Below are 17,134 nucleotides of genomic sequence, written 5' to 3'. Positions count from 1 at the left end.
TCAGTCACTCTTCCTTTATCCACCAATGCTGTAACCCTGTCGTAAAAGGCCACCAAATCCATCAGGCACGATTTGCCCTTAGTGAAGCCATGTTGGCTGTCACCAATCACCTCCTTATTTCCCATGTGCCATGTGTTTCTTCTGTCTTCTTTTTTGACTGTCTTGTTCTTCTGCCAAATTTCTATATTTGGAGCAGGCAGGGAGCTTTGAATTCCTGGTACATTGGCTCATGCTCCAAAATTGCTGCACTGTGACGGTGCTCCTTTGCATTCCTGACTTATTAAAGGGAAGGTGGTGGAATCCCTAATGTCTCACCTGGCATCTCCTCCAGGATGTTTTTCAGCTTCCTTTGTCGTACTTCTTAGTGCCACAGCCCTGTTTTAACTTCTTTTTCCCACCTTCATCTCATGCTATTGGTTCAATCATCAGGCATGTTAAAAAAACACAGGAGATTTTCTTAGCTGACAACCACTGCAGGGCAGGGCTGGCTTGTGGGGAGAAAAACTGGATACTACCAGGATATGCACAGATGATGACAACAGAAGCACACATTTTTGACAGGCATTACCATGCGAAAGTGAAACACTCATTAAATTGTTACATAGTGGAAGTCTCCAAAGTTGCTATGTTGCCAAAGTTAAAATGGAGCCTAATTACGTTTCTGGTTTTTTTCTTTCTTTCTTTGATTCTGCAGTTTTGGAGTGTACTGATGTCCTGGTTTCAGCTGGAATAAAGTTAATTTTCTTCTTAGTAGCTGGTATAGTACTGTGTTTTGGATTTAGGATGAGAAAAATGTTGATAACACACTGATGTTTTAGTTGTTGTTAAGCAGTATTTATACTAAGTCAAGATCTTTTCAGCTTCTCATGCTGCCCTGCCAGCGGAGGCTGGGAGTGCACAAGAAAATGGGAGGGGACACAGCCAGGACAGCTGACCCAAACGGGGTATTCCGTATGGTAATACATCATGCCCAGTATTTAAACTGGGGGGAGTTGGCTGGGGGGCACCGCATCTTGGGGTTTGGCTGGGCATCGGTCAGTGGGTGGTGAGCAATTGTATTGTGCATCACTTGTTTTGTATATTCTATTATTATTATAATTATAATTGTAATTATTATTTTCCCTTCCTTTTCTGTCCTATTAAACTGCCTTTATCTCAACCCACAAGTTTTACTTTTTTTTCCTGATTCTCTCCCCCATCCCACTTGGCAGGGAGTGAGTAAGTGGCTGCAAGGTGCTTAGCTGCCAGCTGAGGTTAAACCACAACAACTTTTTAAGAGGGCTTAGACACATAGTCTTACAGACATTACTGGGTATTAACATGAAAGACAAGTAAATGTTGTAATCAAAAAATTAAAGTTCACCTGGGCTTTAAGTTAGGCAGGTACACATGGGGTTTCAGTCAAGTATGGAATGAAATAAAGATTTGTTTGAAGGTTGGGGCAGTGCCTGCATCCAGACTAGAATAAAAATAATATAAAAGTGAAGGGCTCACTTTGGTTAACAGGGAGGATCACACCTACAACCTTTGGAGCTAAAAAGCAATGAAGAGTTATGGCTTTGGATCAAAGAACCAATTTCTGCAGGAGAGATGCCACAACAAAGCCACATTTCTTGTGGTTCAGGCAAAGATGAACACACTCAGTGCTGACCAGCAAGGGTCAGGATTTGTCCTTGCTGGAGAAGCCTATAGTAAAGGGAGCATTTCACCCCCTGTGATTCTTGCCTGGTGTGGGTCATAGTTGTCCAAGAATTCCTAACCTTTATTATCAGTTTCACTACAGAATTATTTATGGACCTTTCTCTTTGCCTCCAAAACCACATGGGCAAAGCCATTTCTCTACTTCACAAGAAACTGCAGTTTTTAATAAGCATACTCAGGAACTGGTCCCCTTGGGGTGGGTTTCATCTAAGCCAGTGCTAGATGTCGGTGGGGCAGAGCACTCCTCTACACTGGTCCCCCTCAGCTCTCCTTGTAGTCAGCAGGAAGAAATTGTCACTTTGGGGGGGGATATTTCCTGTGACAACATATACATGAAAGCATTGATTAGAACTTCAGTGACTTCAAAAAATTAATCTCCCAGTTTTCTGACTAGTTTTTTTCTGGGTGCAGTGTGAGATAAGAAGTTGACTCACTGAGAAAGTCACCCGCAGGCCTGGAGGAAGTTTATCTGCTCCTGGTACTTTTTGTAGACTGTCATGCTGCCGGTCACAGCTTTGACAGCTGAGTTTGTTGTGCAAGGGCTGCAATCAAATGTGACTGTAGCTCATCTTTTCTGCTCATCTGAGAGTCACTGGACGGTGTATTCCCATTGCTCTAACAGGTGATTGCATTGGGATCATGGGAGCATCAAGACACCAACAGCCAGGGGCTCTCAAGAGCTATGTGAACTAAAAATGAAGTTCTCTATGGATGATGAACTGCACCCACCCAAGAGGGTGATTTGAACTTTACTAGGACCTCTTGTTTTTCCTGAGGAGCCAGTGCCCTGTGTCCAGCCTGCACCCAAAACCGACGCTGGCTGCTGGGCATTATGGGGCAGATGAGAAATGCTGCCAGCTCTGACCAGGGACTAAAGTTAGAGAAGGACATGGAGCGGTCAGTGCAGCTCTCACGGCAGGAAGCCAATGCCATGTGTGTGCCAAAAGAGGCTGAGTGATGGGATGGCCCCATTTCTGGGGGACCACCAGGATGTTTCCAGGGACTGTGAAGCCTGGCTCCAGTGAGACCTCTGGAAAGCCAGTACTGCATGTTATTTGGTGCATTTCTGCCTTGCAAAACCCCTGAAGCAGGGGATGCCACTGCTGCTGCCTCTCCAAATACCATTCAATCTTACCATGCCAGGAAGGATTATACAAAAGGTAATTACTCTTACAATGGGGAGCCGACATTCAACTACTCATCCTCAGGGGTGAGTACACTGATGCTAGTCACTGCGAATGTTGAACACAGAACAGCTTTTGCATAGGAGCTATTAGGCTATGTCATGGGTACCTCATACCTTCAAGGCACATTTAGTAGCTATATAAAAGCTCTCCTTCTATTACGACTCACTGGTCACATCACAAAGCTGTTCTCGCCAGGAAGCTGGGTAAGTCTGGTTTGTGCTGAGCCTCTGTAGCTGCTGCAATGCAGATTTATTTCTGCTTTTTTACATATAAAAAATGCTCTATGGGAAAAGTTTTTAAAACTAGTTCGTTTGAATTGCTGTGTTGGAATGGGAATGCGCTCTCAGTGTCTGCAGCTGGGCATCTGAGTCCAAGAGACACTCCTGAAAAATGTTAGGAAAGGTTGTTAGAAGTAATTGGGGTGCTGCTATTGTTTGCTTTTGGGGGTGCCTGACAACAATCAGAGCAGCTTTGGTGCATCAGGGAACATAATGCTAGAAGAGCTGTAAGCAGGTTTGTGTTCAGTTGTGGTATTGTTACCCTTTAATTGGTTTTGGTTCTCTAATGAGCATGAACTTTGTGATGCTGGGACTGAGCTGTGAACCTCTGCCTGCCTGCAGTGTGATGGGATCACCAAGCAGCGGTGCCTTGGGTGATCTTTGCCTCTCCTGCTATGGCAGATGTGGCCAGAGGTTCAGAGCTTGTTTCTGGGTTGGGCCTTTTTCTTAATGCATCAGCAAGAGGTCAGAGGCAGTTACTAACCAAAAGCAGGAGGGCAAAACTGGATTTAATGATTGAAAGGCAGCTCTGAGATCAGCCCTTCCTCTGCTGACCTCCAAGATAAGTTCTCCCCCAGTGGAGGTCCAGGTGATGGGAAGGGAATTGCAGTCTGGGGAGATATTTAGTGCTACATGTCTCTGATTTTCCCCACTGTTTGACTTAGCACCATGTTTCAGAGTTAAAAATAATGGGTTGGGTCCTCGGCTGCTACTGGTGTGGTTTTGAGACTGTGGTATAGGCGGGATGTGTCTCCATCACCCAGTGAAGCGAGCCAGTCCTGCTACACGGGCAGCAGCAGGACTGTGAGAAAATCAACCGGGTGCCTGTCTAAAGACTCTGCTTTCTCACGTGTCATTCCAGTCCTGCCAAAGCCTCACCAAGATGTCGTGCTACCTACATCAGTGCCTTCCTCTGGTCTACCAGGAACCCATCCCCATCAAGTGCCCGCCGATGTATGCTGCCAGACACCTGCCAGTGCCTACCTGGCACTCGACACTGTGCACCCCACAGTATGTAACCCCCTGTGTCCCCCAGCAGCAGATCATGTCCTCCAGCTTCTCCCAACAGCAGTGTGTGACCCAGTGTGTGCCACAGCAGCAGTATGCAACCAAGTGTGTGCCGCAGCAGCAGTGTGTGACCCAGTGCATCCTAAAGCAGCCATGTGTAACTCGGTGCGTGTCAACTTGCGTGCCGCAGCAACAGTGTGCGACCAAGGGTGCGTCACAGCAGCCTTGTGTGATGAAGTGTGTGCTGCAGCAGCAGTGTGCAACCAAAGGTGTGCCGCAACAGTGTGCGACCAAGTGCATGACCGCCTATGCCCCCCAGCAGCAGAGCGCGACAAAGTGCATTCCGCAGCAGCAGTGTGAGACCAGGTGCGTGACCACGTGTCTGCCACAGCAGCCGTACCTGACCAAGGGCATCCCACAGCAGCAGTGTGCAACCAAGTGCATCCCGCAGCAGTGTGTGACCACGTACACCCCGCAGCAGCAGTGTGCAACCAGGTGTGTCACCAAGTGTGTCCCACAGCAGTGTGCGACCAAGTGTGTCTCGCACCAGTTTGTGACCTCTTGTGCCCCACAGCAGAGTGCCACCATGTATGTCCCACAGCAGTGTGCGACCAGGTGTGTGACCAAGTGTGTCCCGCAGCAGTGTGCAACCAAGGGTGCTACGATTTGTGTCCCACAGCAGTGTGAGACAACTTGTGTCCTGCAGCAGCAGTGTGCCACCAAGGGTATCCCACAGCAGCAGTGTGCGACCAAGTGTGTCCCACAGCAGCAGTGTGCCACCAAGTGTGTCCCACAGCAGTATGCGACCACATGTGTCCCACAGCAGCAGTGTGCCACCAAGTGTGTCCCACAGCAGTGTGTGACTAAGTGTGTCCCGCAGCAGCAGTGTGCGACCAAGGGTGTCCCACAGCAGTGTGTGACCAAGTGTGTCCCACAGCAGCAGTGTGCCACCAAGTGTGTCCCACAGCAGTGTGTGACTAAGTGTGTCCCGCAGCAGCAGTGTGCGACCAAGGGTGTCCCACAGCAGTGTGTGACTAAGTGTGTCCCACAGCAGCAGTGTGCGACCAAATGTGTCCCGCAGCAGCAGGGTGTGACCAAGGGTGTCCCACAGCAGTGTGTGACTAAGTGTGTCCCGCAGCAGCAGTGTGCGACCAAGGGTGTCCCACAGCAGTGTGTGACCAAGTGTGTCCCACAGCAGCAGTGTGCGACCAAATGTGTCCCGCAGCAGCAGGGTGTGACCAAGGGTGTCCCACAGCAGTGTGCAACCAAGGGTGTCCCACAGCAGTGTGCGACCAAGTGTGTCCCACAGCAGCAGTGTGTGACCAAATATGTCCCACAGCAGCAATGTGCGACTAAATGTGTCCCACAGCAGCAGTGTGCCACCAAGTGTGTCCCGCAGCAGCAATGTGCGACTAAATGTGTCCCACAGCAGCAGTGTGCCACCAAGTGTGTCCCACAGCAGCCATGTGCAACCAAATGTGTCCTGCAGCAATGTCAGTTAGGTGGAGTTAAAATTTCGAGTCACTCTAAAAAGTACTGTTCTGTGTCCAAATGGCCCTGGTAAAAAGGAGTGGGGGAAAGGATGGTCCACAGAAAAAGAGTGAGGTACAGCTTTGGGGCAGGGGTTATTTATCTCCTCGTACCACCTGGCAACTAGTTCCTATTGCTTAAGTCTGCTTTATCTCTGTTTTCCAGTATTTCCCCTGTAGCTCAGCTCTGTTTTGGGCCAGGGTGCAATATTATTTCCATGGCTGCACTCCAGGTACCTGTGGCTTGTAAGCCTACCTGGAGTAGGCTTAATCTGCTACAAGGCATAATTTAGTGGGATGCTATTAAATTCTCACCTAGTTGAAATGAATAGTGATTTTTTAAAAAATTAAAAAAAAAAGAAGAAATAGAAATGTCTAAGGAGTCCAAATCATGACAGAATCAAAAGGACTGGCAGTGCGGCCAGCAGAGGACTGGCCTGTGCCTGGCTCTGGGTTTAGTCCTGGCACTGGGAGACAATGTTCAGGCTAACCTGGATTCCATGAGGCTGCGAGTTCTCTGAAACAGCTGTTTTCACTCACAGATTTGGAAGCCAAACGTAAATTTGCTAAGCAAACGGTATACGAACCTTACTCCAATGGCCTTCATTTCGGAAGGTGGCCAGAAATCCCTGCTGCTTTAAACCACTGACTCTGCGCTGACTTCAGTAGAGTCTCCAGACAAGACAGGATTTCTGGCTTGGTGAATTTGGTCCTTGCTGAGATTTTATACATGAAAGTTTTTATTCACTTGGTTGCTTTAATTAATATTGAAAATATGACTTGAAACTAAAGAAAGTCTTTGAAATAACACTGAAAGTTGTAGCACGACTATTTTATAAATGTTTGAGCTATAAAAGCAATTAACTATATTCTTTATGCTGCCTGAAGATGTATACTCTACACTGTACTGAAAACAAACCATATATATATATATATGTATGCTTATATTATACATATATATATAAACTTAAATAAATATAGTTCTCTGACCTGAGATTAAATATCTTGTCTTTTTGCCCTCTGCTGCTTCCTCTTTATTAAATATAGTGAAATGCTGTCTGAAAAATACAAAAATCCTGTAATATGCCCTATCATTAGGAAAATGACTAGTAGCTCATACTAAGTACATCATGCCTATTTGGAGGGCAAAAACAAGTGTTGCAAGACAAAGAGGAGGGTGTGACTGGGGCCGGGACGCTGCCCCGCATCCTGCCCTGCTCCACCCTTGCTCGGTGACCTTGGGGTGCCACCACGGGCTGCCCTCTGAAGGCAAGGATGTGTCCAAGACTTGAGCATCTAGCAATGTTGAGGTGGCATCTGGCTGCTTCCCCAGGGTGCTCAGTGGGTCATGGAGGAGCAGACCCTTTTCACACCTTCTCCTGAATGTCCAGTGGTGATGCTTTGGCCCAGCAAGGCAGTGTGCAAGAGCAGCAGTGACCGTGGCCCTCCTTCCACCTTGCAGAGCCAGGGATGCTCTCACAACCCAATGTTTTGTGTCCCCTTTAAAACTGAGATGAGCAATGGTGTAGCCTTCTGAGGAGTTGTCACATCATTGTTGCTTTCCCATAGGAGCCAGAGCCCAGGGGATCTTTAGGAAAATCTACCTGGGTTGAGGGTGGCCGGGTGGTGCAGGACCTCATGTCACAGAGGTAGAGCGGCTACCAGAGCACGGGGCTTGTTTTGGAGGCAGTTGCGATGGAGTCTGGTTCTGACCCTGGCTCTGACTCATGCTGCGCTGCCAAGTGACCACAGTGCAATGTGCCTCAGTTTCCCCTGTGCTTAATTGGGAATAATGGAATAATAATAGCCCCCACAACAATGTCCCATATGGCACTGTGCGTCTCTCTGGGATGAAAGGACTTTACAGATGCTAATTAAGAACATTTGGATGACAGGGCACGATGTTATCATCGGGTTAATATTTTGCTACCTGCACTGGAAACACTAAACTGAGTATTAGCATTACTTGAAGGCTACTTGATCTGGAGCTTGCCCAGGAACTGGATTTATGGAGCTTATTAAAATTGTATTAATCTGCTTACATGCTCTCTGACGCCAGCTTGATTCCTAAAATCTTGGGTCAGATCATTTAACGTTAAAAAGGGCGTTGTAGTCCAGGGGTGTGAAACGCAATGAAAGCTGGAGAAATCCAGGCTGGATTGAGTGCTTTTGTCTTCAACTGCAAAAAAAGAAGATAAGCCTGAAGAAAGCATTCTTCCCTTTGTTTTTTGTAGCTCTCAAATTGTCGGCATCAACCGGGAAAACATGCACTTTGTCTGTGTTTTTTTCTATGATACTGAGGGAGATTTTTTTGTTGGAAAATCAGAAATGTAAATAACAAACCTACCTTCAGGCTTCTGGATTTCCTGGTGAAAATAGAAACAGAAAATTTACTCAGTTGTTCATAAGCTGGAGATCAATATTCTGCTCCAAATCATAGAACCATTTAAGTTAGAAAAGACCCTTAAGATCATCGAGTCCAACCATAAATGTAACACTGCCAAGTTCACCAAGAAACCATGTCCCCAAGTGCCACGTCCACATGTCTTTTAAATACCTCTAGGGATGGCAACCCAGCACCATCCCCGGTGCTTCATATCAGTGAGAAATTTTCCACCTACTCCATTAAAAATGAACTTATTTCAACTCTTTTTATTTCAATGTGTGGGACCTCACCCAAATTCCCAGCATGCTGGAACCCAATTCATAGGTGTTAGATTCGCATTAAAGGAAAAAAAAATGCCAGGACCTTCACTTATGCAGATATGACTACATAAAAATGCATTCCCTGTTGGCACTTATGCTCATGCTACTGTTAATTTTCCCTTGGATTTATTCGTGGCATAAACAGGGAACAAAGGGAGGGATGACTGGTGCAGAGACTGTGCAGCAGAGCAGGAAATGTGATTTGTGTTTTCGGGACATGAGCCCACTTTGATTCAGCTGCCTTTCCCTGGGCCGACCCAGTGCTCCTGCTTGTGCCTTCTCCCCTTTGTTGTGCTGGAAAAGTGTCACCTCTTTCAGCATGTTATTCACTTTGTGGCAAGTCCTTTTTAGTAGCCGTCTTGCCCTTAGCCCAAGGCTTTCTCAGTGCCAATCATCTGTCTCTTCTCTGGGTTCCCTGTGTAAGTGAAGGAAGTCTGCATGCCACAGTAATTATGGTCTGCAAAAAGTTGCCGAGAGTCCTTCCTGGATGGTGTTTTCAAAGGCACCGAAGGGACTTACGCATTCAGCTCCCATGGAAATGAGGAGTCCCTTGAGCGGTCCCTTTGGTGGTCTCAACTGCAATCTTCTGGGTGGAAAGGTGTGTTTTAGCTGGTCTGGATTTGCAATGGGCAGGCAGGGATGCTTTCACACCGTGCATGGGGATTCGTAGCGTGAGGGCCATAAGTAGCCCCTGCACAGGGTATCCTTGGCCTGCCAGGGCCTTTGCTCGTTCAGTGTGTTGGATCAGGAGGTTTCACAGATAAGCCAGATGCCCCAGCAGTGCTGGGAGGTGGTGGCAGCCCCACAGAGTGAGAACAGCCATTCCCACCGGCACAAAGCTGCACGTGGCTTGGCCAGGACTGGCAGGCAATTAGAGCATCACCCAGCCAAACCGCCTTACTCCCCTAGGGCACTTATTCACTGTATAAAAGCTCTGTCATCGCAGGGCTCTCCTAGGCACTTCTCTCCGGTTGTTCTCACTGATGAAGTGGGTAAGTCTGGCTTTTAATGGAGCTCCTGAAATGCTGTTTTATTCCTGGGTGGCTGGAGCAGGCAGAGGTCCTGCCTGTGTACTCACAGAGAAGCATCCTCTGGGGGATGCTGCCATCAGCACCAGCAAGCGCGCCTCTAACAGCTGGAGCATCTCCTCCATGCTAAACTGAAGAATATTGGGAGAGCACTTCCAGATGGACTGTGAAGTCAGGAGTGGGATTTGTGGGCTTTTCTATGCTTTCTGTTAGTTCTAGTCCAAAGGAGGCTATTGACTACATAAAGGGCTCAATGCTGGCAGGAGTCACATATGACCTTGCAACACCTCTAAAGGAAGTGGCATGGAGAAATTTGCTGCCATTTTATGGAATTTAAACAAAACAACTTTTCAGATAATAGTAAGAAGCTGACCAACTTCAGTGCCAATGTGAAAGTCAGCAGAGAGACTCTCTAGCTAAGTCTGAACATGTTAAAATTTCTATCTAGGGTAACAATGACAAAAATAAGTTTGAGATGCAAACCACCCCCTGGAAGCAAATAATCCCCCCTACTTTAGAAGCTTTTTATCTTGATGAGCATCACTAGATACTTTAGCATTGTACATGTAGTAGTAGCAATTGCTATCATTGTTTTTCAATGGGTTGTTTTTATTAGTCAACGATTATTATAATTGTAGTGGTAATAAGTTTTCCTAATGATAGTAACACACAGCATTGTTACTGCTAATAGTCACCCAGTGATAGGCTTTTGGAAGATAAAATGCCTTGTGTAATTATAGACAGAACTAGGAGTGTTCAGAAAATGCAGTTTCTTTACAGTCATTTAATTATATGTCTTAATCTCCAAACAATGTTGAAATGAAAAAAAAACATTTTTGATCAGAGCACCTTTCACATGTCAGTTGTTCCAGTACCTGTTGTGCTCAAAATAATCTGGTAAAAAATTCAGAATACTCCCTGAAACCGGTGTTTTCCGGAGTGGGGAATGAAGTGGGATGGTTTCTCCTACAAGTCCCAGGGCCAATACAAAGTTGGCCACATTTCACAGTGGTTTCAGGAGGAAAACGTGAACCTCTCGGCTAGACTCCCCTTCATGCTGCCTGCACAGGGGCTGTCAGGATGAATTTTCAGTATCCATCAGAGCTGGTATGCCAGGCATTTGGCAGTGGGTCTTTGGGTTACCATAACAAAACCAGGACACTATGGTTTGGTATGACTGTAGTGCAGGACTGGAGGCTTCTTTAAATGGGTGTAATTCTCTCAACTCAGTGAAAATTGACCAGTTAACACCAGCTGAGATCTTGCCTTGATAGCTTCTCCTTTCCTGCTATGGTTTCACTAAATACTTAGACACAATGCTGTTGTATTTCGTCTTTTCTTTTCTTGAGGATGCCTACACAATAGTATGAAGCTAGGACTGCAAGGCTTGCAGAGGCAGTGAAGCTGATACTACGGTGGCAAGCTCAGAGCCTGTAATTGCACACTGCCAGCCCAGCAGACCCCTGTGGGACTGTGAATCGGCAGGCAGGCAGGTCATATATGCTGAGCTCCATGCTGTCACAAACCTATCCTTACCTTCAGCTAGCTAATTTAACCTCAGCTTGTGTTTGCCCATGTGAACTGCAGCCACGCCTGAGAATTACACCATGGACACACCTTTAATTTTGGCTTGCCTTTCATCTCTGGTGCTTGGGAGTTGCAGGATATAAACTTGAAAGGACGTCCCAGTGGGGACACAGGAGGTTTCCAGGAAGTAAGACAGCAGGTCATAATGTCACTTCTCCTTGGTGAAATGCTTTGTTGGACGCTTAGCTGGTCTTTGAAGAGTGGCATGAAAACTCCCTGGTTTGTCTGCCTCCAATCCCTGATTGCTTCTGGGCTCTTAAGAGAAGGGTGTGGGGGCATGAGCCGAGAACAGACTCTCCTCTCCTCACCTGGGTGATCACAGCCTGGTCTTGAGTCACCAAGAACCTCTGACCTTCAGGAGGGCTCGGGTGTGGGCTTGCCATGTTGAGATGCCTGCGGGGAAACTCCGAGGCCTGCATCACAAAAAAATAGCCAATGCCTACGTGAACTGTCTTTTTCCTGCTTCTTTTAGGCATAAGCACCTTGCATGACCATGCACTATTATGGGGAGCAGTATAAACACCTGTACCTACCGGGATCGAGCTATATCACTGAAAGCATCCAGCAGTGCACGCCCCAGTCTGATGCTTGCAGTACCACATGCCACCCTGTGAGCGTGATCAAGAGCCCAATGCCGAGATGGCAAAGCTACACGCAACCTTTCACTTATGTGTGCCCACAGCCAAGCGTAAGCCAGATGTCTCTGCTGTCTTGTCAGCCCAATGTACAACACTGCATCCTGCTGTACCCTGAGCCTTGTGAGACCACTCGCCTTCTGCCCTGCAGGAAGCCCAGCCTGAAGCTGAGCACGATGCAGAATTTCCAGCCGTGTGAGACCAGCCACCCCGAGAAAAAGCGTATGGCCAAGAGCCTCCCACCCTGTGCACCCAGGTGCCCAGAGCCGAGCAAACTCAAGTTCCCACCATGTGGGATCAAGTACTCATCCTCGTGCAAGGACGAATGCAGGTCACAGAAGATATCCAAATGCTCGTCGCAGCGGTACGGCACGGAGCTCTGGTCCCTGCAGGGGATGACCAGCGGCTATTCCCTGCCACTGCAGGGAGTCACCGAGTGCCCTCCGCAGCAGTGCACAACACAGTCTTTCCTGCAGGAGTACACGAGCAGTTTCCCCCAGCAGAAGTGCATGAAGGGCTACCCGATGCAGGAATGCGTCACCACTTACTCCTCGCAGCAATGTGTAAGCAAGTGCCCGCCGCAGCCACATGTGCCCAAGTGTCTCCCTGGGCAGGAAATAAAGGAGTGCTCCTTGCAGCAACACAAAGCTAAATGCTCGCTGATGCAGGAGGGAGTCAAGCACAAGAGTTCATCCACACAACACCTAAACAAGTCCAAGTGCCTCTACCCACGGGCCACCCAGCACTCGATTCAGAATCATGCAGGGGGAGTGAAACGTTCAAGCCACTCCAAGAAGAGTCGCTGTGCTTCAAAATGGCTGTGGTAAAGGAGATAAAGAAGTAGTTGTAAAACCAGCAAGCTGTGTAGCTGAGGTCTGAGGTTATTTTTCTCCCCCTGTTCCCATTCCTAACCCCCAGAGAAGCTTTGGCCTTATTTTACCCCTTATTGTATCCATGTTAAACTCATAGAGTGCATTGCCTTTCTTTTTTGACCACGCTTCAGTTATTCCTGCAACAGAAAAGATGTTAGTGAGAATTTAAGTAACTGAGCAGGTGCTTAGGCTTTGAACTTCAAGCCGATACAACTCTGCTACAGTGTTCGCACCCTGAGAGGTTTTTACTGTTACTGGATCAATTATATTCACAGGTTGTACCGGTCATATTAAACTGAGGTTGCAGCTGGATTCCTGCTCTCTGTCTGACTTATTTTCCATTTTTTAAAACTGTTTCTAATACCTACTACTGGAAAAAAACTATTCCCTGTTGTTATACCATTCTTTTGTGTAAAATAATGGCAGTAACCACGCTTTTAGGACTAGATTTACCATCTGTGGGAACAGATCTTGGTGTTGAAAAGTTATCCAGAGACATAGTAAAAGAAGCAGCGCAGGGCGGTATTTAGAAGAAGGCTTGATTAAAGTTATGAGACTCATTAGCAGCTCTCAGGCAGGAGTTTACTGTCTATCCAGGCTTAGCTTGGTTGCACCAGCATCACAGGGGAGAACAGCCCCTTTGCATATGGGTCACACAGGAGCTTTCAGTCCTGCACCCCAGGACCAGGGCAAGCTTCCCCCAGGTGTCCCCTGCTCTGCAATTTTTTCACTGGACAAACCACAGCTGAGCAGATTATGAAATGGGTTGTGTGGGATAGTCCCTGGCATAGCAGGAGGGAGAGAGGAAGCTGCAGAAGGTCTCTTGTGATGCTGTGACCCTGAGCTGGCCCTGCCTGCATTGGATGGGTGATCAGCATCAATAGTTTGTGGCTATAAAATTGCAGCCAGAGAGAAAACTAACTTTCAATTCCAGCTGTTCCTTGACAATAACATTTTTGTAGATAGCAGGAAATCGTGCTTGACCAATATTTTGGTTTCCTAGGATATTTATGTAAGAGGGAAAGTCCCAAAGCACATGTCTTGGCACACCTGCCCTACACCACAGTCTCTCCCAGGAGGTGCTCCTGGGGAAGCACCAGGGAAGCAGAAGCTCTCTACCACCATCCAGAGGTGCAGTGGGAGACCTGGCAGCTCTTCCCATCACTGCTTCTCTGCCTTGCTCTGCTCAGCCAGCTCCCTGGGCAAATCCCAGCAGGAAAACCCCCTCCTTTCTCCTTGGATTCCTCTCCAGCGCCCCAAACAGACCAAACGGGATTTCTGTAGACTCCTTTTTCTAATAAAGTGATAGATTTGTCTGTGTCCTCGTTTCAGCTGTGATAGTTAATTGTCTTCCTAGTAGCTGGTATAGTGCTGTGTTTTGAGTTTGGTATGAGAAGAATGTTGGTTACACACTGATGTTTTCAGTTTTTGCTAAGTAATGTTTAGTCTGAAGTCAAGGATTTTTCAGCTTCTCATGCTCAGCCAGCAAGAAGGCTGGGGGGGCACAAGAAGTTGGGAGGGGACACAGCCAGGACAGCTGACCCAAACTGGCCAACAGAGTATTCCATACCATGTGATGTCATGCCCAGTATATAAACTGGGGGGAGTGGGGCTAGGGGGGGGATTGCTGCTCAGGGACTAACTAGGCATTGGTTGGTGGGTGGTGAGCAATTGCACTGTGCATCACGTGTATATTCCAATCCTTTTATTATTATTATTGTAATTTTATTATTGTTGTCATTATTAGTTTCTTCTTTTCTGTTCTATTAAACTGTTCTTATCTCAACCCATGAGTTTTACTTCCTTTTTTCCCGATTTTCTCCCCCATCCCACTGTGTGTGGGAGAGTGAGTGAGCAGCTGTGTGGTGCATAGTTGTTGGCTGGGGTTAAACCACAACACCTGTAAAAACCAGCAACAGATGCTACCACCTGTCCTCCGGGATTAGGAGGAGTCTTGTTCCCCATGCAGAGAGAGAATTCATTTTAACTTCTGGTAAATCACTAACCCTGGGGAATTAAATGAAAAAGAGAGGAAAGACCTAAGCAAGTAGCTCCCTCCTGACTACATCCCATGGGATCAATCACTTTCTGATACCAGGTCTATTAAAAACCTGGCTCCTCTCTACCCCTGCTCACCCTAGGCACCAGCATGGTCAGGACAGGCAGTGAGGTCTGGAGGTCTGCAGCCATTAGAGGGAGATGGAGGTTCACAATTAAGGCATGAGGGTGGCACAGCCAAGGCCCAGGGGAAGCTCTCCCACATGCATTTATCCCACTTGCATGGTTTAAAAGGCTCTGCTGATCTCAGTTGCTATTAATCCCTAAAGGATCCAGACTCCCCTTCAGCTGGCATGGGGAAGATGGCATTGATCAGCAGAAAAGGGTTTCCTATTAAAAATGTGAGCTTCTGTTTCTCTGTTTTTGCTCCTGATAAAGCAGTTACACTGACATGAGCATATAAAAACCTGATATCTCAAAGCAACCACTAAATGGTGCCTGAAATTTTACTGGCTCTCTGCATGAGGATGGTTTTTATGCTCTCTTGTTCCCTCTCTCCTCCTGCTACCTGCTCTGGCAGCAGACCCTGCTCTCCCTCATCGAATGGATTAGTAGGTGGGATCTGTTCCTGGAGAGGTCATGAATACTGCAAAAAAAAAAAAAAAAAAAAAAAAAAAAAAAAAAAGGACCTGGTGGCCCAAAAGGTGACGTGAGGCAGTGCTGCATCCTTGTGGCAGTGAAAGCCAACCGCAGGCTGGGCTGCCTGAACCAGAGCATAGCCAGTGGCAGGAGAAAAGTATTGATTGCCCTCCAGCTGGCATTCAGGAGGCCACATCCAGACCTCCATGTCCGGTTCTGGGTGCTCAGCACAAGAGCCATGGACAGCCAGGAGTGAGTCCGTTGGAGGCTGCAGGGTGGTCAGTGTGCTGGGTGCAAGAAGAGGGAGGCTAGGAGAGCTGGGTATATTTGCCCTGGAGAAGAAAACACTGAAGGGACATTTTTTTACTACCTTCACCCACCAAACGAGTGTTTAGAGCAAAGATGGTCTCCACTCCAAGGTGGACAGTGACAGGGTGGGCTGCAAAGCAGCTTTTTCTTTTTTGGGCTTGCTTTGCACAGCCTTTCCATGCAACTGCTGTCCAAAGTGGTTCTGGTGCAGAGTCCCCCAGCCGGACAAACTCCACATTGCCCATGTTATTAAGAGGCATAAGTTGTTTGGGGTTGTGTTTCTACTCCCATTTCCAAAGGCGGTTTTGTGCAGAAGGTGTCATAACTTCTAGAAATTAAATGGCAACCTTGCTGTCTTTTCTTCCTACAAGGAAGACTGGGAGGTGTAAATGAGTTTCCAGTTTGGGGTATGGGGATGCTCTGCAGGTAAAGTGGCATAGAAACAGGATTTTCCATTTTTACAGACACTTTTCTCATTTTTAAGGAAGAAGGGTATGATCAGAAATTGGTTCAGAAGTCACCAAGAGATCCATAAGCTCCCTGAAATTATCAAAGAATATGAAATACAATTCTTAACGTAAATCGCCAGCAATCTCTAGTAACAGAGCTCAATGAGGTTAGCCTCCATCATGAGCTATGAATTTGGGGCCTGGCTTTTTGGATAACTTTGTGTGAACTTTTCATTGCCTTTTGTGGGAGGGTGGGGAAAATAATCCCAACAATTAGAGACTGGTGAGGTGAGGTTTCCACACGACAGGGAATGTCAAAACATTTCAAAAATATTCATTACTGGTTTGTGCATGCAAAGTGGTTTATCATTATAATATCAATAGTATGGTATTTGAAACAAACACCTGAGGGCTAATAGCAACTTTAGAATATGCATTTCTTGATGGAAGTGTCTTAGTTGTTCTCATAAACAGGATACTGTTTTCGAGCCTTGACAACTGAAGGCATTTTGCATTTTCATTAAACAATGCATTTCTGTTTGCATTCAAAAGCAATCATGTCAAAGTGAGTTAAAAGGTAGCTTCGGCTAAGCCTGTGAGAGTTGAGCATGTGACTTTTAATTCTGAGAATCCACCTGAATCCTTGGGAAATCAGTGAGGTTCCACAAAATTCGGCAATTCCCGTACATCAGTAGCCACATGATTAAAATTTTTTTGCCATAGTTAAGTCTCCCTTGATGCACTTTTAGCCCATGACTACTTCTGTTGTCCTCAGCAGGTGTAAATGGCAGCTAAATTCTTTCACCTTGACATCTACCTTTTATGTGCAGAAACTATTACTTTATCTCCTTCCAGTCTTCTCTTTGTAAGTGGGCATCCTTCAGAGGTTATCTTTCTTAGCCTTCTGATCATGTATGGTGATTGAAGCCAGTTGGCAGCTGGTCAGTACCTAGAGTAGGAATGGGGATCCCCAAGCAGAATGACATCCTCCAGCTGGAGCTGTGACAACAGTCAGTGAAACAAAGGACAGGAAGCAAATAATGAAATCAGTTTCATTGTGAACAAAAACGGGGTATGTGTGGTCTGGAAAATTCTATTCTCCACTCCTCCCTCCTCCAAACCACTTACAAGGATGAACCCCATGGTCCCTCCAGCTAAATGTACAGTGGATTTAGGGGAATGAATTAAAATCCCACACCTAGCAGCAG

The 17,134-nt window shown here is 46.8% G+C and overlaps 2 protein-coding genes across 4 annotated transcripts; both read left to right on the top strand.

Annotated features, from left to right (window-relative positions):
* Positions 1 to 2,301: 2,301 nt before the first annotated feature.
* LOC115346171 (keratin-associated protein 10-6-like) lies at positions 2,302 to 6,687 on the top strand. Of its 3 annotated transcripts, XM_041125982.1 has the most exons (3): positions 2,302 to 2,861; positions 4,029 to 5,540; positions 5,604 to 6,687. In XM_041125982.1, the coding sequence occupies exons 1-3, from the start codon at positions 2,796 to 2,798 to the stop codon at positions 5,736 to 5,738; spliced, it is 1,713 nt and encodes a 570-aa protein (XP_040981916.1). In that variant the 5' UTR covers positions 2,302 to 2,795; the 3' UTR covers positions 5,739 to 6,687. The 3 variants fall into 3 exon arrangements, with proteins under 3 accessions (XP_040981916.1, XP_040981915.1, XP_040981917.1); XM_041125981.1 differs by having other exon boundaries at positions 4,029 to 6,687; XM_041125983.1 differs by lacking the exon at positions 2,302 to 2,861 and adding an exon at positions 3,059 to 3,091 and having other exon boundaries at positions 4,029 to 6,687.
* Positions 6,688 to 9,315: 2,628 nt separating this feature from the next.
* LOC115346036 lies at positions 9,316 to 14,078 on the top strand. Its single transcript, XM_030025672.2, has 2 exons — positions 9,316 to 9,401; positions 11,497 to 14,078. Exon 2 carries the CDS (start codon positions 11,512 to 11,514, stop codon positions 12,484 to 12,486), a length of 975 nt encoding a protein of 324 aa, XP_029881532.1. The 5' UTR covers positions 9,316 to 9,401; positions 11,497 to 11,511; the 3' UTR covers positions 12,487 to 14,078.
* Positions 14,079 to 17,134: the final 3,056 nt, after the last annotated feature.

This window comes from Aquila chrysaetos, chromosome 9 (assembly GCF_900496995.4).
Source record: "Aquila chrysaetos chrysaetos chromosome 9, bAquChr1.4, whole genome shotgun sequence".
In the NCBI taxonomy this organism is placed as follows: domain Eukaryota; kingdom Metazoa; phylum Chordata; class Aves; order Accipitriformes; family Accipitridae; genus Aquila; species Aquila chrysaetos.
Note: the sequence above shows the minus strand (reverse complement) of the source record. Positions and strands in the feature narration are given on the sequence as shown.